This window comes from Ursus arctos, unplaced genomic scaffold, assembly GCF_023065955.2.
Source record: "Ursus arctos isolate Adak ecotype North America unplaced genomic scaffold, UrsArc2.0 scaffold_12, whole genome shotgun sequence".
NCBI classification, from domain to species: Eukaryota; Metazoa; Chordata; class Mammalia; order Carnivora; family Ursidae; genus Ursus; species Ursus arctos.
In genome coordinates, this window is record NW_026622786.1 from 51396358 (window position 1) to 51421020 (window position 24663).

A 24663-nucleotide genomic window follows, 5' to 3' on the forward strand; every position below is an offset into this window, starting at 1 on the left:
AAAGATAGCCTTGTGTACAAGAAAGACGTGTATTCCACCCCTGAAAGCAATATTTTTTATTGCCCTCCCCCCATTTAATCTCGATAAAAGTTTGCTAATTAATATTTGTTGTTGTTGCTTTACCTTAAAAATTAAAATTGTCTTCCCCCAGGGGTATTTTTTTCAAGCAGCAGTGACTTACTTTGTAAAGAGCACACAGAACTTAACCTGTAACAAAGTATTTTATTAGAAAACCTACTTCCTTCTCCCGAATCAGTCAAAAAGCTGGTAGTAGGAATGCACTTCTAAGAATTTTGACCATAAGTCCACTGCCCTGTTGTCTACATACAAGTTTAGATACTCATTTAAATTACTTTATAATCTGTGAATCTGAGAGCACAGGGAAAAACACATTGCTAGACACTAAGACAGAGTCTCTGCCTTCAAAGAGCCGGCGCGGAGTGGGTAGGACAGGCGAGGACGTAACGTAAAACCCCCGTGTGAGCAGTGTCAGGTACCCAGAAGCAAAGGCTTCCGGGCAGAGGTACTGTGTGTTGGAAGGGAGGCAGGGAGGTGTGTGTGTGATTGTGGGCCTATGTGAGTGTGTGCACATCCCTGTGTGTGCCTGTGTGTGTGTCTGCGGGTGAGTGCCTGTGTGGGTTACGAGTGCGTGAGGCTGTGTGCAGGAGTTTCTGTGTACATGGATGTAAGGGTGTGCCTCTGTGCCCGTGTGTGCACCTGTGTGTAGGCATGACTGATTATCTGTGCCCCCAAATGGATGTATGCCTGTGCGTGTGTGCCTGTGTGTGAGCCTTTGTGTGTGATGTGTCTGTGTCCTGAATGTATGTGTGTGTCTTGGCGTGTGTGCTTTGAGAATATTAGGGTCTATGAATGTGAGTGTGTGCTTGTGTGTGTGTCTGAGTGTGTGAGTGTGTGTGCGAGTGTCTCTGTGTGTGTCTATGTATGAGTGTGAGTGTCTACGTGAGTGTGTCTATGTGTGTGGTAGGACACACTGAGCCTGATTAAGTGGCCCATTCAGGTTCTGATTCTGATAGACCTTGGCTCTGCAGGCCAGAGCTGGAACCTGGAGGTCCCAGGGGTGCGGTCGCCCAGTGTTGTCTGACCTCAGAAGACCGCTCAGGGCTCACGCAGCTGCTCCAGGAGCAGACCAAGCTGGCCAGCTCTGCCCTGGGCACCATCCTAAAGCTCAGACGTGCAGGAAGTCGGTGGTGGTGGGACTGGTGCTGGGGTGGTGAGAGCGGGTCGCGACCAAAGGCCAGGACTCACTTGCTGTTCTCAGATTTGGGGCGACTGTTTCTTATTTGCCGGGGGGAGGACAGGTGTGGGTCAGAGAGCTCATGACCCAGGCAGACGGGACATTTCTTACCACAGGGGCCTCCCTCCTCAGCCCCCTGCAATCCTGGATCTTGAGGCGTCTTTCTCGTCTGGGGTCCCACCCCGCGGCGCTGCGGAGAGGGCGCACTTACCTACGGCAGCGCTGGAACTGCCCTGGGGCTCCGCCGGGGGCCTCCTGGACCTCCCGCTCGATCACTGCGGGAACCGGCCGCGCAGGGCGAGGCTCCCTCCTCCCGGGTCTCCCTCTGCCTGCGGCCGCCCGCGCACTCCCTGCTCTGCGCCTGGTCTCCAGGGTGACCTCCTCAAACAGTCCGCCGCCCCTCCCCCGGGCGTACAAAATAGCTGCGTGGTCCTCTGAGCCACCCTAACGATGTGAGGATCTTACCGTCACTGCCCAGAGGGCGCCGCCCTGAGCCCGATTGTGCCCTGGAGTGGCCCGGAGTTGGGGGGAACCGGTTCATCCTGCGGCGAGGAGGCCATCTGGGACTCAAGGTGCAGCCCCGTGAGCCCTCATCCAGTTCCCTTTCCCCAAATGTCAAGTGTGGGAGTGGGAAGTACTGCGGTTTCCCGGGACAGGAAATCCGAGGCACAAAGAGAAAGTCGGGCCCCCCTTCCCTTTCCCAGACCCCAGACCCTGCGGGTGAGTGCCTGTGTGGGTTAGGAGTGTGTCCCACCACGCTGCTCCAAGGTACGGAAGCTTGATCATAGGGGCAGTTATTGAGAGCTTATATGCACCAGATACTGGCAAACGGTTTTCGTTTTATTTCGTTGTCCCAGCAACTCTGTCAGGGAAGGGTTCTCCCTTTACGGACGGAGAAAATCGAGATTCTGAGATGCTAAATAATACGCCCAGGGCCCGGTGCAGGGCACAGGCTTATCTCCTGAGCATTACAAACAGGGCTCCTCCACCTTCCTTAAGAGCTCTCTTCCCAGCCTCTTCAAGTTTAAGAGGCTTCGAAATGGAGGCTGTTTGGCCTTGAGGACCTTCCTGACATATCTAATAGGCCCTTGCTCCTTCATAATTAACCCCAGGGCCCCTTTCCCAACTCAAAGCAAACAAATCCAAACCTTTGAGAGGACCCTTATGTGGGGGGCAATCCCTGGAGTTAGAAGTAAAACAGTGCCTCTAAGTGCCTAGCTTGGCACATGTGCCTTGATGGGCGCTCAGTGCAGTTAGCGGTAGCTGAGAAGAGCGATACACTGAGATAACAGTAGAGCCACTAAGGGTTAGGACAGAGTTGGAGAAAGAGCTTAAAAGTGTTCTGGCCCCATCCCAATCCCTAGTCACAGAAAAATAAGAACAGGAAAGCACCGTTCATTGAAAATCTATTAGTAGTAGGTAGGAACGATCAGGTGACTGGTAAAGATGATCTCATTTAATCTGTTCATTGACCCTATGATAAGGGGATAGTAACTCCATTTTCTTATAAAGATGAAGAATCATAAAGTAACATGCTCAAGTCTATAGTTAAATCACGGAGCTGGGATCTGTCTGACTCTAAAATCCTTGCACTGTGCCAAACTTTTTGTGTGCTTTGCTCACCCTAAACGTGCTAAATTTTTCAGAAATATGGGTAAAATTTCAAGAGACTGGTGATAAAAGAGGTTCACAACTCAGTTTATTTTTACATTTTTCATTTATTTTCCAGAAAAAAAATCACATTTAAATAACAACTTACTTTAGATATTTTGTCTTGATCTCATGTATAATTAAAATTTGTTCTGAAACGGGAACCCTATTTGCAGTAATGTGTCATGATAAATAATTGCATATTCAGGATTTTGTGAAATGGGTTATTGGGAAAATTATGAAGAAAAAAATTTGTAAAAATCATTATTTACAAAAAAATGATATCCACACCTTTTCTAACTCATAAGGCAAGAAAATCTTCTCATGATTCTCTTTAATAAATCAATGCTACACATTCATGTCACCATTGCTCAACAGCAAGCTTTGCTGCAGTGAACCCTTGCTTCTTTGCTGTTTTTTTTTCTTGAGAACAGCACAGAAGCAGTAAAGCTTTCATCATAGACAAAGCAGTAACGGCTATGAGAATAAAAGTACTCTCTGTTGAATTACACATGTAGGAAAAAGAGCCAGGCATCAACATTTTAACTAGATTTAAAAAATATACTTGAGTATTTTAACCCACAATTTCTTTTACAGATAGGTTATGCTCAAGGAATTCCGTGAAATTATATAGTCCGTACAAGGTCGTGAAGAAATTCAGTTAACTGTTGCTATAAAGATCCTGGGGAGTTCTAAAGAAAGACTACCACCAACTCAAATTAAAGTATACACCAACGGCGTTTCTCTTCAGAAAGACAATTGACAGAATTTTTATTACCTCTACAAACACAGCAGAATTTCTCTGAGATTCTTTTCCTAGTTTCTCTGATTGTTAACGTAAGAAAAAAAAAATGAACGCCCCGCAGTAGGCATGAAAATTAAAATTTGATCATTTCATTCATAGTTTTTTTTTTCTACATGAAGCGAAAAATTTAAAAAAAGTATTTGTAGATTGAAAGATTTATAGATTGAATAATATTCAAACAGTTAAAAAAGGTCAGCTCTCTAAAGGACTGCTTGGCCTGTAGTGAAGATTTGCTCAGAGATAAGATTAACATATCATCATACATATACCAACACTTGGCTTTTTCAAGAAAAAATATTCAGGAGCAATTTTCCAACTCTCTTACACTGACAGAGAAACAGGGAGATCAGACAGAAGCCAGTCTCTTTCATGCATATCCATTTAACAAAGCAAGAGTTCAATACTGAACTGCAGAGTCAACACAGCTATAAGAATTATCGTCCTAGCATCTCTCACAAGGAAAAGAAAAAAATCTGGCTTTGGACCTTAGGACAGTGATCCCAGCGGTAGTCATTTGGCGTATTATTTAAGATAGTTTTAAGTAACGATGCATGTACGAATAACACTAAGCATGTTTTGTCAAAAAAAGAAAAGGAGAGAAAATGTCCATGAAGTAATACACCACTGAGCAAATGAGATGGAGTTAACATTTGCATGATATACTCATTCAATGCACTATTTAAAAATGATAAATGGCTTATCATTTCTCAAGCCGATTCGCGAACTCTGAATGAATTAAAACTTGAGCTATGTTTAGAGAAATCTAAAGTGATTCAGCTTTATTCTGAATCGGTTTGTCCAGGAATTTTTTTAAAGGAACTTTGCTGATGTTGTGTAAAAACAATTGATGTGCAAAATAAGGCACAGCAAAAAAGAACTACGAAATGTTCATTAATAGAGTGTAGGGTTCTGCAAAATCTTTGCTAACTAATATATCCCTCTCGTTAAAGAAATGTTTTTCATATAGTTTCTAACAAGATTATGTAAATATGGTCAGAATTATCTATCATGATTCAATTTCTTAAAGCCGTTTAATAAAATATTACTGAAGATTGTTCGCTAGCATTAATTTCATTCTGTAAAGAATTTGGATTGTTTTCAACAGATGGTGGCCTGATGTGCTGGCCATAGATACAGACCTTAAAAAAAAATGCCTAAAAAATTAAAATATTAAAAAAAATTGTTGTTTTATTTTGAATATTTTGGTGATAAAGTTAAATTCACTAAGATAAACTAATGAAAGTTAAAATGATACTAATTCATTTGAAATGGCAGGAATTTTTCTTAAACGAAAACCCAGAAGCATCCTTTCAAAACATTCCTGGTTGCATTATTTATGGTTCTTGAAGGATATGTAAGCTGGTGTTACAAGAAAACTTTTCTAAAATTTCTTCAAGGTGTGTTTAGAAAAAAAAAGTGTTTTTGTGATTTAATAACTTTCTTAAGCTTCATTAAAACACTAACTTTTATTATCAAATGTCCGAGGAGTGGGGACTATATATTCTCAGGCCAGAGTGAACATTTGTCAGAAACAGTAGCCCTGGACACGATTTGGAAAATACTGGAATACAGGTGAATGCAGAAGTATCCTTTACTTATTTTCTTTTAGGGATTAAGGGACACATAAAAATATATTTGCTTCTCATTGAAACATCTTTTCTTATAAGGTTAAAGGTGTATTTAGAATAAGCAACCTACTACCCTAGGGATAGAAGGAGGCAATCAAAAATACTGTAAGTCAAAGGAAAAATAACTTTAGAAGTTAGACCTAGAGAATAAATTATTATACTTATGGTGAATATCAATAAGGAGGTGCCTTTCTCTCACAAGAATACCATTTAGGATAGAGATCAGATATTAAACATGAGGGGAAATCAAGAGATCTGACCACGGTCAACTCAATAGACCCTAAAATGTGACTTTCCGTGAAGAAGAATATTTCAATTTGAATTAGATATTAAAATTGCAATTCTAGCCTACAGGAGATGACAGAACAGCAAGGCAATGACACAGAGAAAAGCTAGTGGGTGTTCTTTTGTTGTTGTTTGTTTTTAATGTTCGGAGATTTAAATATTGGATTTCTATCTCATTTTCCCTCCGTACATCCCATGCACAAAAAGTAATGTAATGGCAGACATGTTTAATTCATGAGCAAGGGAATCGCATTTAGATGTTTGCCAAATAGGAAAAAAAAAAAAAAACAACAACACAAAAGAAGCAGGAAAATCCAATAAAGCCTCGTAACAGAAGTGCACACGGTAGAAGGCGGTGGGGTGGATCATCAGAGCACTTTCTTCAATCAGTGTAACATAGATTGATTTGTTCATTCATATCAGCAACCTGATTTGACTTATTTCAAGGAAACATCATCTTTACTTATATTAAGTTTGAAAGCCATATGTAGAGATCCTCCTTTTAATATCATAATAAATTCTGCTTCCCTTAAAAAAAAATTGCTGGTCAGAAAGCCACGTAGCAAAATGAGTACCTTTAGACTGAATGGGATTTTGCCGAATGCATAATCTGTAAGGAGAGAGAAAGCTTAAAAAAAAAAAAAAAGCAAAACTCCACAAACTCATCCTTAGTAGATATCTACATATTTTCCTGTGTCATTCAAATTTGATTGACAGTTGTGATTATTTTGAAAAAAAATAAAGGAAAAATAAAAATGATTGGTCAACTCTTTTAGAATGACACTGGTCCATGCTAATAAACCATCCAATTCAAAGGCCTACAAGATAAATAGGGTCAGCTCAAAGCTCCATGTCCACCTGAATGTCTCTTGCAAGGAGGGAGACATTTCTTAGGACTTTTATTTGCAGTGAGTGACAGCTTGCAATCTGCTTACTGCTTCTTTGGTCTTTTAAGACATTGATGAAAAGGACAGAAATACGAAAATGAGAAAATGCATTTCAGGCCACTTTGAGACTGGACAGCATGACCGGAGAACTCTAAGGAAAAGACAGGGATTTTTCTAGAAAAAGCCCTGAACCTTATTTATTTATTTATTTATTTATTTATTTATTTATTAAGATTGGAGAAAGTTAAATGGACTGAGTGAAAAAATAAACTCACTAGAAAAATGATAGTCAACTTACAATTTAAAGTTTAAAATTTGATATAATGCCCTAACTAAGAAGGACCTCGGAGATCTATTAGAGCAGTGATTTTCAGATTTTGGATGCTTGTCAAAATACCTATTCCTAAACTCCATCCCTAGAGATTTAGTCATTCTATATAAACTTGTTGATGCCTGCTATCTTCTAGGCTCTGGGATAGTGGTGACCGAGCCAAAATCACTGCCCTTTTAAATGAATGTTAATACAAGTGGTCCACAAGTCATATTCTGAGAAACATACCCTTTTCCAACAATTTTGTTATTGGAATGATCCTTACTTTGATACTAATTTTTCATAGCACCTTTAATCTTGGGATTCAAATGATAAATGCATACTAAAATAAAACAGAAGAGTTTATTTCCCAGAATGAACAAGCAAAACTGGTCAGGGGCCCCCTCTGCAGTCAAGATAACTGGGTTACTTCCTGCTGCTGTGTCACTTTGGGCAAATCAATTCATCTAAGACTCAAAATCATCGTTTGTAAAATAGGAATTACGAAGAGTACTTACACCTTTTGGGTTGCGATAAGGATTAAATGAGCTAATATCTGTAGAGACTGGTATATGGTAAGCACTCAAGTAAATGTACAATTTTAGTATCTATCAGTCAATTACTGTGATTGTACAAGTTTTCTTATCAAGCCGCCACAGTGGGTCTATCTGATCTAGTAGAATCATGGAACTTCAGAGGTGGAAGAAATTTTACAGATCGTTGGTGTGTTATTACGATGTTTAAATAGCTCTGGGGTGGGTGTGGGGGGCCCAGATCTAAACTGCTGAAGGAACTCCATCATTGCTTTGAGCTGTTTGCCTAACACGATTCCACATGCAATTTTAGTAGAAAAAAGTCCTGCTGTTAAGAAAAACGTGAGAACCACTGGCAATCCCAATCCCTCATTCTAAGATGAGAACCTGAGAAAGGCAGTGATTTGTCCAACGTCACACAGAGACAGTTAGCCATGGAGTTAATGTAGTCACCAGGCTTCTTTGAAAAGAATTAGAAATGAAAACATGTGTCATGATTGCCTCAAACACTTTGCAGATTGAGTAAAAATACATAAAAACAAAAATAAAACATCTCTATTCACTCAAAACCATTTGAAATATGGACATTCTTTCTTTATAGTGAAACAGAGTCCCAAATACCATACAGTGAATTTTCATTTTGTCTGTAGGTGTAGAGAAGAACGGAGCTTTAAAAATACTTAAAAAATTTAATTCTTAGGAATTATAAATTCCAACTATGGTAAAATTCAGACTAATTCTTAACAAGAATTTATTTTTTAAAATATCAAGAAAATATGGAATTTATTTAAAAAGAAAAACATACTTTCCATGTTGCCAAAATAAAACAATATCATTCATACTTTCTATCTTGTTAGAACAGAAACTTTTAAAATCATAAATCTCAGGAAATGGTGTTCTGGTTAATGAGAACTCTTTCTTTTTATTTTAACCCCTGGTATTGAAAACATTAATATGTACTTCCCCATTTTGTTCTGTTTTAGGAATTGATAATGAACCTGACTTAATGTTGTTGCTGTTGTTTGATAGTAGAGATTCTTGCATTGTCTGGGATCTTTTTTCCTAACATGGATTCTTATTGTACAGTACTATGGATACAGGCATAAGAGGAGATTGTAAACTACGAGATTAAAAAAAAATACCAAAATCTAAAGCCCTGATATGAATTTATTGTGTAATTATTTGACCTATTTTTCTGAAAGGAGAAGGGATATCTTCTCTATTGAGGTTCTGGTTATTGAAAGTTTAATAATTATGAAGACAATGACCTCCATTCTGTTGCACAAAGACCAATCAAGGGATCATAAGAGATCTTCATAGTTTCAAATTTAGTTCCTGGAAACGTTTGAATAACGTTAGAGATTATTGTAATCTACGTTTTAAATTATTTTTACAATATCAACAAAATTATTCTTTGAAAAAAACCCTTGTGTTTAATTACTAATTCACTCTAGCACTATATAAAATAAAATAAAATATAAAGAGGGAGACATAAGAACCAGTAATATGTACACATTTTTAATATGCTTTGTTTTAATATTCAATATGTTTTCCTTATGAATTGATTACTTAAAAATGTATTTGTATATTCGTAAGCTGGATAATTCTCAATTTTCTGCTGCTTACTCTCCATTGGTTTCAGTATTTGATGTTTCCCCCATGTTTTGTGGGATTTAAAAAGTTTGCATTTTCTATTTTGGTTTCAAAATCAAATTGAATATCTTTACTTAAAATGAGTATATTAATCACTTGTCCAAAAAACTTCCACACCAGACTGTCTGGGGAGCCAACTGAGAGGGTTTGAACAGTAGGAATTCTTCTGAGGTAAAACAGATCATTTTGAACATTCTCTTGGTAGCAAGCACTGATTGAGAAGTACAAATGCTAATTTAAAAAGTTCCACTATAAACAATTGCCAGTCACAATCTCATTTTAAAAGTAAGACTTACAAAATTTAATTTGATTCTAAAATTGAAAGGGTCTAATGATTGTTTGTCAAATACAAGTGAACGTAAAATAAAATTTAGCAACTAATGATGAATACAACAGCTTAATAATTCCAGTTATTTAATAGTATAACTTAGAATAAGAATTGGTTCATGTTTAAAATAAGGTCTATGACTTAGAGGAAGTTTCATGTTTTCAGATAGTAGAGGAGGAAGGTTTTACAATGAGACGCGCCCCTGAAGAAGGGCTTCTCCGTTTGGAATCCTCACAACGTGAGGCCACACTGAGTAATTAGAGTTTTAATCATACCTCGTGACAATGAAATTGTGACATAAATTTTTGATAACTCTCTTTCTGATTCCCCGAGAATGGCAAAGATTTATAGTTACATATGATGAATCTTATCCAAAAGAAAATTTATTGCACAATAATGTGGATAGAATTTCATTTATAAAGTTTTTTTTTTTCCCTTCTCAAATGATATAAATGATGATGATTAAAATTTTCTTTCTGGACTTAAACGGGGTGACTAAATTTTTTTTTCTAAGTTTTAGTCTTAATATTTTGATTTCTGCAGGTAAAGAGAAAGATACGTGGTACTATTCTCCATACAAGATGGGAGAGACTCTGTTTAGAGTAATTGTGCAAAAGTTGTTCACCAGTTTAACTATGGAAAGTCTTGAAATTTTAAAATCACAATTTCGGCTTTAGTCTGATATTAGTCAGCAATCTCCACATTTGTTAAACTGTAGAGAGAGGGGGAAGTAGTTAAGACTTCAACATCTTCTTTACTCTTGATTATAATTTCATATACTTAAACTTTAAATATGAATTGCTTTCCCTTTTTACACAAGTTATAAAAATAAGAGGCCCTGTTTACACAGTTTGCATTTTTATGAAATTTGCAGTTTGAAAAAAAAGCTTTTTAAAAAGTGGTAATTAATGCTCTTCTTGAATATGCTGTAACTTTAGCATTTTTTTTTCTGAAATAGTTTCTGAATTTAACCCACTAAATATTTGAAGATAGAATTTTTATTTAGCACTAGAGTAAAACATACTAAGGATTGAAGAAAAGGAAGTTTTTTTTTCTGGTTCCACTTAATTTTCTTCGTATGTGGCACCCCCTTTATGACAGCTATCCATATTATATTTAAATTTTATATATTGACAAAATGCAATCTACCTCTGTAAGCATTGTGCCATTCAACAGTACTACTATTAAATTTACATACCACAGTTTAAATTACATCCATTTCAGGAATGGTAAAATGCTAAAACTCAAGTGTCTAACTGCCTTACTGGAATGAGTACAATTTACAAATACAATAATTACATTTTAAAACCATTAACAATATTACACCTAGAAGTAAATACTGTAAGACTGGTCATCATGGTATTGTCTGAGGGAAATCATTGCTGAAAGTCATCGACATTTCCAGCAGATATATCCCAAGTGCAGATTTTGGTTTGTTTCCCTCAAACCAAAATTAAAACCTGTTTCTCATACAATAGTTCTCCATTATATGAATCTTCCAAATCCTTGCATAAGATTTTATTAGTTATCTGCCAAGTATTTTCCTGCAAAACAAAACAACATATCAAGAGGTTAGCTGCTAGTTCCATAATGATACGGGCAACATGGGCAACATCTTTACTCTTCCTGCCCCACCCCTAGAAGCCGAATACTGCATCTTGAGGGGTGCAATGCTAGTATAAAATACATACAATTTCTTAAGTTTTCAACTTCCCAGACAAGCTAGTGGCCTTTTCAGATTTCCATGTACGAACACTTTGCAGAGGTTTGGGTTTTAGGATAGGTTGGGAGATTTGTTTCTGGATGTGGGAATCCAACTTGTTATGAGAAGAGTAATCATATAACCCGGATCATTTTTGAGAGTGGAAGGGTTATAATTAATAATTACATGAGTACAGCAGGCATTAGAACCAGGAGTTATCCTGACAAGTCACTGACACCCTAGTATCGGGGACTCCTTCGCCAACAAGGAGGAGTGCCATCTGGCATGTGTGCCAAAATTATCATGTGAGCCAAAAACCTCCCATATTCAGCTCCTGGGCAACCATTTCTGATACCTGGCCTAGATTCTTTAAGGTTGCTCATATTAAAGTGAAGGATGGATCTTCTCAGATTTCAGCTATGCCTGACAAATCTAAAATCTATGAAGTCTTGTTGGAGAAGAAAAGTCTTCAGATAAGAGGTAAATTCTGAGGCACATAGTATGTATTTTGTTTGTCAATATAAAAACAGTAGGATTTACTCCATTGACCTCAGTGTATATAATGTATATAATTGGAAAGACTGGTCATTCCCACATAAGAAACAGAGCCGGATAAGTAGCCAGGGCCTTCTTAATTCTGATTTCCAGTTTATTATCCCATTTTTACTTCATTCTACAATTGGTTTGTTTTCTAACTAGGAATGGAAATGGGGATTGGGAGTGGGGAAGAGGAAAAGAAAAAAGATGAGCAAATCAGACCCTGTTCCTACTTGAGAGAGTAGCTAAGACAACACTATTTTTGCAAATGAAAACTCAGTGGATGCCCACCTACCTGCAGCAAACCTTTTCTTGATGAGTGAAAACCGATACCCTGCTCCAACAAGTTCAATGTCACAACCAGAAAGGGTGCTTCCTTCACTTGTGAACTGCACGACCAATGGGGAGGGTTTGCTTGGGCCTTCAGATAACTGAAATCTTGCCAGTAAAGAACCCACCCCTATAAAAAGAGTATCATTACAAGAAAACAGTCATCACCACATGCTGGATAATAGTTTTGGGAAATTGTATTCAAAAGTTAACATAGAAAATCTAATTTACTAGAAAATAGTATATGTTTCAGTGACAAAACGGCGATGAATAAAATTTATCATGAAATATCCTGAGGAACTTTTTTTGCACACTGATTGAAAGTGTAATTCAACCAAATCGTACTTCAAAATTTGGGAGCATATTACTTGGAAGGCAACGTATTTTCCCAGTCAGAGGAAAGTGAGAAATACCTCAACTACCAGGGAGTGGAGATCCGACACAAAATGAAAACATGCCTCATTAAAAGCTCTTCTCTGTTTGAAGTATGGCCTGTTTGATGTGGGGTTGGGCAGAAAAGGGGAAGCAGAGGATTCACTGAGGAATTATTTGCTTGGTATATACTTGAAATAAGTATATACCAAAGTAAAGTGAAATACTTTGCTTGCTTCTAACGCTGTGTATTTTAACAGTTTTCTAATACCTGAAAGTTATTTCAGCTTTATATATTAAATAAAGTAAGCTTGTGATTGCATTACCTCCATTTTCTGACTTCTGAGAAATATCAGGAATCTTCCACAATATTCTTTGTTGTTCAGCATTCCTAAAAATAAAATAGGTAAAAGGCTTTTGCATATGCAAAGGTTTTTGTTTAATGGATGCCATATATTTTCTAGATAGTGTTAGTTTAAAAAAATGGATCTTGACAATGTTAACTACAATTTAAGCATTATCCATCTATTCATCCATCCACCCATCCATCCATCCACACATAAATTCTCTCTTTTTTCTGTTTCTTATTGTAACCAGCCACAACACTGTCAGGTAGGAAAACATATAGAGGACAATGCAGTTACATTTTTTGACACATCTACTTATCATAGAAGATAAGTCTTAATCAATTAATTCAGGTAACTTAAGTTGGAGCGGTCATATGGCTGACTTTTTTTTAATGTACTAGTTTTTGCTTCTGACAATCACATGGGAAAACTAGAATACTTTTCACAAGAGAACAAGTTCTTTATAACAGCTACCATCAGTCCTCAGTGTCTCTTCAGTGGCTGTTCTCGTACCTTCTCTAGTGGTGCCTTCTTATAGTCCAGAGGCTACAAAACAAAACCCTACATTTCTCAGACGTCCCTGCAGTTGGGGTCCTAGTGACAGATTAGGGTCCACCGATTACATGCACTCCTTGAGATTTGGAGGATAGAAGGGAGGCAGAGGTCATTCGTCTGCCATGTTTTCGGTTCTTTCTTTCCTGCTGGCCAGCAGCCTGAGACGTGGGGATCATCTTCCAATGTGCTGCGTGCAGTCCAGCCTCCTGTTGTGAGTGTTGAGAAGCAGTTAAGGCAGTGCCCATAGGAACTTTCTTATCCTTGGATCAATGTGGCAGTGGTGAGTTCTTGAATTCAGTGGCTCCATGGGCAGCTTTCTGATTTCTCTACGTCTTGGTTGTGACAGAAGGAGCAGTTCTGCGGTGTTCTGGGAAACGTTCTTGGAGATCCAGCCTAAAACGTATTCCTCTCGCACTTCCACTGTTCTGTGAGCATCTAAATCCCTGCGTTAAATCCTTCTCTGCTTAAAATAACAGAATGGATTCTGTTTCCTGCCCTGAACCCTGACACACAGGTCTGCTGTGATGTCCTCCTGTAGGAAACACAAACGCTAAGAAGTCTGTGAGCCCTTTCCCCAGAAAGAGCTGTGGGGGAAGGAGGAAGGGGACTGGTGGCTCCTTACCAGACTGCGGGTGGGAGCACGGCCTGCAGCTTGGTTACTCCTCCATCGATGGGGACCAGGAACTGCACATTGTTGAGGGCTACGGCAGTCGTCATGGCGTCCGTGTTGTATTTGTAATCTATGCGTAGGTCAGTGCTGGCCGGCTCACACCGCCAGTTCACTGCCAGGTTCAGAGGTGTGGACTGGATGCCCTGGGCAGACACCTTGCCAAATGACAGGAAAGAGAATACTTAAGGTTCGACCGTTAATCTGAAACAAAGCCAGAAGTTATGATTATCTCCCATAGGAACATTCTTTGCCGTCAAACGTCATCCCGTGGTTGGTGCTGCTCACAGACGGCCCCTCGGTAAGCAGCACCGTGAAGGGGGCCCTGGGAGAGAGAGGTGCGTGCTGCACGGAAGTTGTTACAGATTAAAAACACAATCACTTGCTAAACTCTCTACGGCACTTTCGAGTTTACAAATCACTTGTGTCAGGTAGGGACGTGGTAGCACACGGGTTAGGAGCCGAGGCCAAGGAGAAAGACAGTCTTGGAGGTGAGTTCTGACGGTCACTTACAAGCTCAGTGATCTTGGGCCAGTCACCAAACCTCTCTGAGTCTCAGTAACTTCTTCAGCTGCCTAATGGGAATTGTAACAATAATATCTACCCGTAGGCTTGTCTGGAAGATCGAAGCTATTTTATGTGAAAGTCAGCATAGTGCCTAGCACTTAGTAAACCATTAACGTTTTCATACATATTACCTATTAATACTCTTATCATACTATCGCTTCACAACGCACCAGTGAGTTAGATGAAGCGGGTTATCATTACTCCTTTGGGATTTGCCAAGTGAGCACTTGAACCCATATCCTCTAACTGGAAGGGGTACATTCTACTGTCTCCTGTCAATTCTAGTTGCAATCCACTGTGCGTTTGACCAAGGAAAAGCCATGTTTGCAGAACCAACAGTATTGTCTTACTAAAGACAATAATACCAACTTATTTCTGGATCCACAGTGCAAACGCCATCATGTTATTATTTCTCGACTGTTCACGGTGACGATGAATAGCTCCAGGACACTCTTCTGTTACCAGCACACGTACACGGCAGGGGCCGCGTGGGTGATGTCTACACCCTTGTGGTTTTATTCACGGAGTACGAGTTTGCTGATTTTAAAGACTATAAACAGCTGCCTCTAGGCCTAGCGATGCCTGCAATATGGACACCACGGGGAAGGGGCCTGAGGGCAGGCCGAGCTCATAAGGCAGCAGCGGTTGCTGCAGAAACAAGCCCAGATATGAGTTCTTTGACAAAGTGATAGACATGGCTTTTGATGACAATTTTAGGGAGATAACCATTATACGTTTTAAAACTTTCGATATTTTTTTGCAGCACAATCCTCTGCAAATGAGCTTTGCTTGGAAATACGTTATTTAAGGTGACTCGAAAGCAGAGCAGACTGACCCCTCCCTGCCCGATTCTGTGCTCTGTCTCAGTGGTGATTCTTGACTTCACAGAGGCTCCTGTACCCAGTGACGGGGCTTTTGGGATCCGTGCGGGTGTGTTTGTGATTGTCCCAGGCCCTGGAGGATGCTCCTGGTGGCCAGAAACGAACCATGCTGAGATTGGAGGGCAATCCCACAAAATGCTTGTTGTGCCTCCCACCCCACTCCTTGCATCATTGGACCACACCGCCACCACAACTAAATAACAGCCAAAGGGGTTCCTCCGAGCTCACTTCAAAACAGAACGGCAGGCCTAGGGCTACTCACATTTTATAAATACTCTGAAATATATTAGGCTATTAGCTTCTCACAGCAACCTATAAAATATCTAGGAAGGAATCGTTATTATCCTTATTTGCAGATGAGGAAACAGAGGTTCAGGAAGATTAAGTGCCTAAAGTCAGTGGCCAGTAGGAAGCTGACTTAATTCCAGAATTCAGTTTCTTGCCTACAATTTAATACTTTACACCAGCCTCATTTTGCAATAGGTGAATTCTGTCTACTCCCTAGATTTACTTAATGACAAATGTGGAGACTAAAAAAAAAAAATCCCAGAGCATTTAAGAGTTTAAAAAATGTTTTTAATCTGAAGTGACAATGTAGATGTGGTGTTTGTAATGAACGTTTATGAAAGAAAACAAGCAGTTTTACTTTTACCCTTTGAGCATAAAGAACCATGCATGTGCCTCTAAATTTAATTTCTCATTCAGGGAAACATTTTATTGGAGTTTGCTTTTCTTGCTCCTTTCCATTTCTCTCAGAAGCTTAAAGCAGTCACTAAATGTGTTTAAATGTTTTGGGGAAAAAAGGTTAAATAAAAATGTACTTTTTATTATATTTTAACTTTATGGGTGATGAATTACTGTGGTGTCATGTTTGTCCAGTATTATTGATAATGTCCAAATATACTGTAGGGTATATTACCACCACAGTGAATACTCGACCAATATTTATAATCTCAACTATTGAAAGTTTCTGCAACTTCATTTTTGTTGTGTCCAAGTAGGCTTTTAGGTTTCTTTTCTTAAAAATTATAGCTTTTAGGGGTGCCTGGGTGGCACAGCGGTTAGGCGTCTGCCTTCGGCTCAGGGCGTGATCCCGGCGTTATGGGATCGAGCCCCACATCAGGCTCCTCCGCTATGAGCCTGCTTCTTCTTCTCCCACTCCCCCTGCTTGTGTTCCCTCTCTCGCTGGCTGTCTCTATCTCTGTCAAATAAATAAATAAAAAATCTTTAAAAAAAATTATAGCCTTTAAGTTATATTAAAAGAAATGCTATTTTATTTGCTTTTATTTAATGTTAGAATATACATTTACAATGTGAAAGAGACACCTCGACTATATGAATAGGCTTACCTGATATTTGAGCATGTCCACATTATAATATGTAGCCTGGGGTTTTTGTTCCGACACTTTCTTTAGGTGAGTCATCAAATTTGGCATATTTACCCAGAATTCCTTGGTATTGGCATCATTTTGAGTATTATCGCTATTCAGTTGGGAAGAAAAAGTTATTGAGTAGCATCTTGTGAAAAATATCCACCCAAACAAAGAAGCATCTTAGCAAATTGTCACCTGATTTCTCTATCCACCTTCGACAGTCTGTAGAGATCATATTATTAGAAGTAGCGTAGTTTTAGTACAATTGCAGTTCTGAATGGCATTATGTTAATAGATTAATACCCATAGGGAGGCATGATTGTATTGCTATGAATCTCAGTGAGTACCTAGTAATATCAACCAATCCTGATAATAACTGGTTGCTTTAAAGAGTGAATTATTTATTAACCCAAACTTAATAGCCCTTTCTACATCACCAGTTTCCTCTGAATTAGTCAGTTAATGCAATCAAGGAGCTGAGGACATTGATTTTTTTTCTTTTCTTTTTTTTTTTTTTTTGTATTGACTTGAACAGTGGTTTCTCAGAAATTACTGAGTTAAATATTTGGCCGAATGCAAGCACAGTCTTTATCTCCAACGGAGGGGAACAGGACCATACTAAAACTACCAAGGTATTTCATCGAAGAGCATCTAAATCATAAAACAGTCACCGTGCTTACAAGATGATCCTGGAATGTGGATGATAATAATCATGGTAGTTATAATCGAGCAGTGCAGTCTTGATGAATTCAGGAGTTTGGTATTCCTATGAATTTTTAGTTTTGCTCAGATGTCTGTCCACACGTCATTCACCCAACGTATCTTGAAAGTGCTTGTCTCAAGGACAAAAGGAATCAGGCAAGAGTGTGAGAAGCCTCCGCTCACTTTCCACATAATGAGGAAACTGAGGGCCCAACGAATTCAGTAACCTGACCTATGACTTACTTACTGAATGAAAATTAGAGGTTAAGAAGACAGAAGGGTGATAATAATAACGTGATGATGGCAGGGGTGCCTGAGTGGCTCAGTCGGTTAAGCTACCGACTCCTGATTTTGGCTCCGGTCATGATCTCAGGGTTGTGAGACTGAGTCCCACACTGAGCTCCATGCTGAGTGTGGAGCATGCTTACGATTCTCTGTCTCAGGGCACCTGGGTGGCTCAGTTGGTTAAGCCTCCAACTCTTGATTTTGGCTCGGGTCATGATCCCAGGGTCATGAGAGCCAGCCCTGTCTGCTCCAGGCTCAGTGAGGAGTGTGCTTGAGATTCTCTCCCTCTGCCCCTCCCCTGCTCATGCTCTCTCTTTAATATAAATAAATCTTTTTTTTTTTAAAGGATTCTCTCTCTCCCTCTTCCCCTATCCATCTCCTCCCCCACATAAGTAAATAAAATGATGAAGACAGGTCAAAAGTAAGTTGCTATGATTCAACCTCCAAAGTCAAACAAATCAAGAAAGTGAGTCAAAAAACATCAGGGCTTTCTTTAAAACTGCTACTGATCTGTTAGGAGGGACTGGTTTTGTGGCCCCGGTCTCAGCGTGACCCATGTGGTTCTGCTGTGCGCTGGTATAGGTTGTTGAGGACAAAGCAAAGCTCTCTAACTCTGGGCGTGTAGGAAGTAGATGGAAAAGACTCCTGGCTCCTGAGATTTTGCTCCTGGTCAAGCTGAGCTAAGGATGCTGATGAGGGCTATCTAAACTTTTATTACCTAAATGCATCCAGGTTACCCAGAGGCAGGAGATAAGAGTAATAGAAAGTCAGTGAAATTAAGTAATTTGCTTAAGGTGAACAGCAAATAAGTAACAGAGTCAGGATTCCAGCCCACGTCAGCAGACTACAGGTCATATTTCCCACTGTACCAAAAAGAGGTGTAGAATTAATATCCAGCAACCAGTCATTAATTTGTACTAAGTAGGTCTGAATAGCTGGGAAAATGTCAATGACACTATTTTTTAAGGAAATGTATTTTCTAAGCTTAATAACAAATTAAACTTAGTCATATACCTACAGTAATTCCTCAGAGAACTTGCTTTAATAAATATTCAAGAAAGCTTTGCCAGTATCAAACAGAGATCCCAATCAGATGGAGATACAATTCTTGAATGCTCAAGAAGTCTTGAAAATTCTTTAGTCTCATGATTGGTTTAGCAATTGTTCCTGCGTTCTTTACCAAGCAAACCCTTTTTGTTAGGGAAAAGTAAGAAGTAAACTTCAATTTGGTCCCTCACAAGGGACTGCAAACCCAAATGTCTTTAGGAGCAAGCTGTTAACCTAAGAGAAGTCTTTCCGAACACAAAAATGAGAGAATTGGCTGGGCCAAAGGCGACAGAGGTTAAAAGCTGTGCTGCAATGGAGAATCATACTTGATAATGTTGCCTTTTAAAAACTAGGGAGAGTAGCAGGGATGGTGGAACCGTCCTGCTTAACAAACCCACATAGGCTCTATGACTATGGTTACCAGTCACAGCCCTGACACAATAATCAAATATTTAGGGTTCATAAGGTCCAAATTAATGAGGAGTCTTTGTTTTTTTGTCTTACAATAATGTAAGAGTCTATATAATATTTTGTCAGACAAAAACATACTCAGAGTGTGACTTAATTCAATACATAGGACTAATATATTAATATAAATATAAAACTCTCGCAAATATGCCTAAAATCTTGGCCACATAACTACCTAAAAATGCAACAGCAACCGTGACATTAGTCTTACTAACAAACAAACCAGTGAGATGGTGGCACAGAATCCCTAATTTCAGACGGAGGAACCTTGAAAAATAAAACTGGCTCAACTGGGTGTTGTATGTTAAGTGATGAATCACCGAATTCTACACCTGAAGTTAATATTACACTCCATGGTAACTCACTGGAATTTAAATAAATTGAAAAAAATTAACTGGCTCAATGTGCACATCAAAAGCAGGGAGGGAAAAGTGAAATAAGAAGCTGCTGATTTCTAATCTTGATTGTTTTACGTTTATTTTTCATTTAATGGGTAACCATTTCTTTCCATACTTTTAAACCTGGAATCAAGTTTTCTAGTTAAACGATGGCAATGACCAAAGAGGGGGCGGTGATCTTGGTAATCACCTGAAAGACCTGTGACGGTTTTGTCACCACTGGAATGAAGAAGTCTCACTCAGTGAAGAAAGTGACTATGTTGGTCCTTCAGTTCTAAATGCCAAAAGCCTTTAGTCATTTCTTTTTTCTTTTCTTTCTTTCTTTTTTTTTGAGAGAGAGAGAGAAAGAGAGAGCATGCATGCATGCATGTGCACGCTCGGGGGCGGGGTGCAGCTCGGGGGGTGGGGGAAGAGGCAGAGGGAGAGAGAGAATCTTAAGCTCCACACAGGGAGCCTGCCCCATCTCACAACCCTGACATCATGACCTGACTAGAAATCAAGAGTCAGTGGCTTAACCACTGAGCCACCCAGCCCCCCACCCCCTGCCTTTAGTTATTTCTACATAAATATCCAGCTTGACTAAATTCTTTAAATCATTGAGTTGTTCCTTCACTCAACAAATGTTAGTTAAGTCTTTACTGGATGCCAGGCACAGTGGAAGATATCGAGGATGTGATGGTCAACTAAGAGATGTGTCCATTCCCTCATGGATTTTACAGACTAGTGGGGGAGACGGATGAATGTATATATGTCTTAATTCTAGTAAGGGACAAAAGGGGAAGAATAGGGTATCTTGAGAGAGAACAACAAGAGGACATATTTAGTTTGGGGATGGGGGTTGGGGGTGAAGAGGGGAGTGGAATGGTCAGGGGAGGCCAAGCAGAGCTGAGGTCTGAAGGCTGAGTCACGGTCAGGTGCAGAGGGGCAGGAATAGTACTGGAGGCAGAGGAAGCAAGCACACAAATTCCTGACGTGGGAAAGGACTCCGCCTGTTCTAAGACTGGCAGGTCTGGCTGGAGCTACAAGGTTCTGAGGCAGGATGGCGGGAGCTGATAACAGAGAAGCAGGCGAGGGTAGATGACTCAGGGCTTCAAAGGCAATGGTAACAAGTTCACATTCTGGTACAGACGCAATGTGAAGCCACCTGGGGATTATGCATGGCGATGACCTGATTCACCTCAGGAAAAGTCATTCAGCTGTTGTGTAAATATGTAGGCATGGGGCAAGAGTGGGCGCAGGAGAGGAAGGACGAAAGCAATTTCAGTGGTCCGGGAAAATGACAGTGGTCACTTGGACAGGGGAGGTCACAGTAAAGAGAAAAACATGGCCACTTTAGAGAAAGACTTTTAAGTAAAATATCAGGACTTAATGATGGAGAGGAAGCTGTCAGGCATGACAGCTTCTGTCTCGTTCGTTGGCAATAATTAACTTGTATAGCTGATCGTTTTTAATCGCTTCATACATGTGTATGTTTGGGTGAATCTGCACGTATGTAAGTATGATAAAGACATCATGTTCAGATTTAATAGTTAGATGTGAAAAAGTGTATTTATACAAATTCGCATAAGCTTCTTTGAATACATGTAAAGTTCCATAAAAAAATTTACCATTACCAGGAAATTATATATTTCACAAAAAAGACTTTCAAGCTCATGTGAAGAATAGCTCAGAGTTCAAATATCATAAAAGATGCTAATACAACAAATGGATTTTATTCCTTTTATTGGGCTGATTTCCCACCATCCTTATCCACTGTTTACTGATGGTCAGTAAAACAGACCACGAACAAACAGTCACTAATACAGATTTGATTACTCTAAACGTCTCTTTAGCCACTTGAGATAGTCGGCCAGGAGAATACATATAAGCACACACACACGAGCGCCTGCTAAAGACTTTGACAGGTGGCAACCATGGTCTGGGTGGAATCTTCAAACATATCTGAGTAGAGGTAATTTCTCTACCGTGCAACATTCCTGTTAAGGTATCTCCCTCATGTAAGTACCCAGCGCTAAGCCACACACATCTCTAAAAAATTTGTGCAAAATATATTTACCAGCAGAGAAGTTGGGGATTTGGCAGGACGTGTTCTAACCTGCTGAAATTTATCACCCGAAAAGTCAGAGCAGCTGGCGATGGGTTGTTGGCAAAGTGTCTGGTGATGCCGGCAGGAAAGGACAGCACCATTTCTCCAGTAATCTTCACGATACATCTGGCATATCAAAACACACGAGAGGAAAGAGAGAGGAAACTCCAGTCAATACACTGTGAATCAAAACAGTTGTGAAAAAGAAATGATTTATGTAACAATATTACACAACAGAAGAGACCAAAGTTAAGCTCTTACGATTCCACTGTCAACTACTAAATCATTTCTAAGACCCGAGGATGCAAGGTTTGTGTTAACACTTAACCAAAAAAGTGCCCATTTGTTGAATGTGTTTTTGAACTCTCAGAAGAAAAATACGGCTTCTGTGTTTCTGTAGGTAAGTCTATATGTTCACCTCACAAATCGAATCATCTATGCTGCTGGTTGTCTGTCTCTGATTTCTGAATCTTTGGCAGCGTATGTGAAGATATTAAATCAATCACACAGTGTCATCACACCACTCACTGGGACTTATTTTAGTGCTCAGTAACATGATCGATGCCTTGAGCGTGTTCCCTTCTGTACTCGAGAGGTAAGCTTCTTGCTTCCATTGAGCTATATCTTTATTCCTTGTCTGTTTGGTTGAAACTGTCAAAATCGGTCATATAAGTTAGCAGGATAGGATGATAATTTGGAAGGAAGAAGAATCCTTTTTTTTTTTTAAAAGAAAAGGGCTTTATTGAGGCATAATTGACATACAACAAATGGCACTCATTTATAGTGTAAAATTCCATAATTTTCGGTATCTTACACACCTGTGAAGTCATCATGCAATCAAGTTACTGAACATACTCAGCATCCCTAAAAGTTGCCGCAAGCATTTCTGTGATCTCTCTCTGCTGCTGTTCTCCACCCTTCCACTCCCTACCCCTAAGCGATTGCTAATATGCCTTCTGACACTACATATTAATTTGCACGTTCTAGAATTTCATGTAAACAGAATCATAAAGTATGTGATTCTTTTGATCTGGCTTCTTCTACTCCGTAATTATTCTGAGCTCATCTGTGTAGGGTGAGTACCAAGAGTTCATGACTTTATTGTTGTGTAGCATGTGGTCATGCCACTGTCTTTTTTTCTTTTTGATCCATTCATTGGTTGAAGAACATTTGGATTTTTTCCAGTTTTTGAGTATTACAAATAAAGCTGTGATGAATATGTTTCTACAAGTCTTTGTATGGACATCTGCTCTCACTTCTTTTGGTAAATTATATAGGAGTGGAATCCCTGGATCACACAGAAATCAAGTAGTATTAATCCACCAACTTTGTTCTTTTTCAAAATTGTTTTGGCTATTGTAGGTCCTTTGAGTTTACATATCAAATTTATAATCATTGTGTCAGTTTCTACATAAAAGCAATGTAGTTCCAATTCACCCTTTATTGCCTGCACTAAGCAAATTATTATTGGGCCCTTTATGGATACTTTTTCTTTGCCAACAGGCACTGTGTTAGATTTTGTCAGTAGAGGGCGCTGAAAAGACATTGCAGGAGAAGAGATTGTTCCTGCTTCCAGGGTGTTTGCCAGGCAGGCTCCTGCTGTTCTTTGGGTGTATCTAGCGTCAGGCTCTTGCAGGCTCTTGTGACCTCCGTGGTGCAAGCGGCATCCCTAGAGTGTGGACAGCAGCCCGCATGGCTTGGATAGTGCCCCATGGCACAGCCTCCTGGAGCACAGGTGTCTGGGCTGCCCCAGTGCCCGGAGCCTGCAGTGCGAGCGGGTTCTCCAACTCCAGCCTCCTGTTGTGTGTACAACAGCCAGAAACAAAACTCCTACAACTTTAAGTTCAGGAGTGTACGTTCTAGGGAAATTGGGGTTCATAGATGGAAACTCTGCTCACATCTGAGTACAGGGAACTCTATTTGCCGTACGGTCACCTCGTCTGGCTGTTTAACTGTGATTAATGAGACACATGGGGCTCAAGGGAGATGGCCCTTGGAACACGTTTAAAACGGTTTATGTGAAGAATTGCTACAGCCTTGTGTGTGCCAGGCTGGGTTTGAGGTAGAGGTGGGGTGCAGGTGAGCTTCCCGAAGTTGCTATGTCCCCCTTTCCCTCGTCCGCACACCCTTCTTTCGGATATTATCATCCGTAACTCTGCACTGCTCTGGACGAAATTCTGGTTTCCGGAAGTTCGCGCTTCCCTCTCTTCCGGAGAACACTGCTGATTTCCCAGCTGGGGAGCCAACTCTGCTGTCTTCCTTCTCTTTTAGAAACAGAAGCCTTGCTTTATTCACTGGAGCTGAGCCCGGACTCCCCCTTAAGTCTACTCTCGATGTTTTTTCAGCATGTGGACGTGCAGAGTGATTTCCCAACTCTAGAAGACGACAGTAATTAGAGCGCTTGCTACACCCGACTTCAGTGTCTAATCTCAGTATGTTGCTGTGGGCAGCGGCGGCTCCAGCGTTTTTAACGGGTGAAGAATCCGCTCAGTTGCTTTTCCAGGTTGCTCAAAAGGAGATCTAAGTGGTGTCTTGGTGGGGGACGAGGTTTCTTTTTTGAAAACTAGTCAGTGGGGGAGGGAGTGGCATTTATTAAGTCAGTAAATGTTTATTGACTCCTAATTGTGTAATTTTTGCTTGTTTGTTTTGAGTGGGGAGGCCCTTTAAAAATGAGCATAACAGCCCCTTTCTTCAAAGGGCTGGTAGCGTTGGGCAGCTGCTGAAAGAAGTCCTCAATATCAACCACTCTAAGAAGCACTCAGCTTCTTCATTTAGCTTACATTTCTGGACTGCGTCTCAGCGGTCACAGGCAGAACGTTACTGATTTAGTAAATCACCCAGTATCTATTCCCAGAGCTGAAATTTTCTATACAAACATGAATATTTTCAACCCATACTCACTAAAGGAAAATACGTGTTTAATGATTGTTCCTAGCAGTATGCAACGTGGCTACCTTTCATGTGAGTTTGAGTTACAGAAATCTAAAAAACAGCAATGTGGAGATCTTAGCA

At 39.8% G+C, this 24663-nt stretch overlaps 1 protein-coding gene across 5 annotated transcripts in view; it reads right to left on the reverse strand.

The window, feature by feature from the left end:
• Positions 1-2953: 2953 nt before the first annotated feature.
• The window catches only part of SGIP1 (SH3GL interacting endocytic adaptor 1), a 203345-nt gene continuing 181635 nt past the window's right edge, over positions 2954-24663 (reverse strand). For all 5 annotated transcript variants that reach the window (XM_057310591.1, XM_057310588.1, XM_048220338.2 and 2 more), the window contains 6 exons: positions 21622-21777; positions 16642-16774; positions 13800-14002; positions 12602-12666; positions 11869-12033; positions 2954-10878 (listed from right to left, as the gene is read on the reverse strand). In XM_057310591.1, coding sequence (XP_057166574.1) covers positions 10856-10878; positions 11869-12033; positions 12602-12666; positions 13800-14002; positions 16642-16774; positions 21622-21777 — 745 coding nt within the window. In that variant the 3' untranslated portion in view covers positions 2954-10855. The remainder of the gene's footprint in view (positions 10879-11868; positions 12034-12601; positions 12667-13799; positions 14003-16641; positions 16775-21621; positions 21778-24663) is intronic.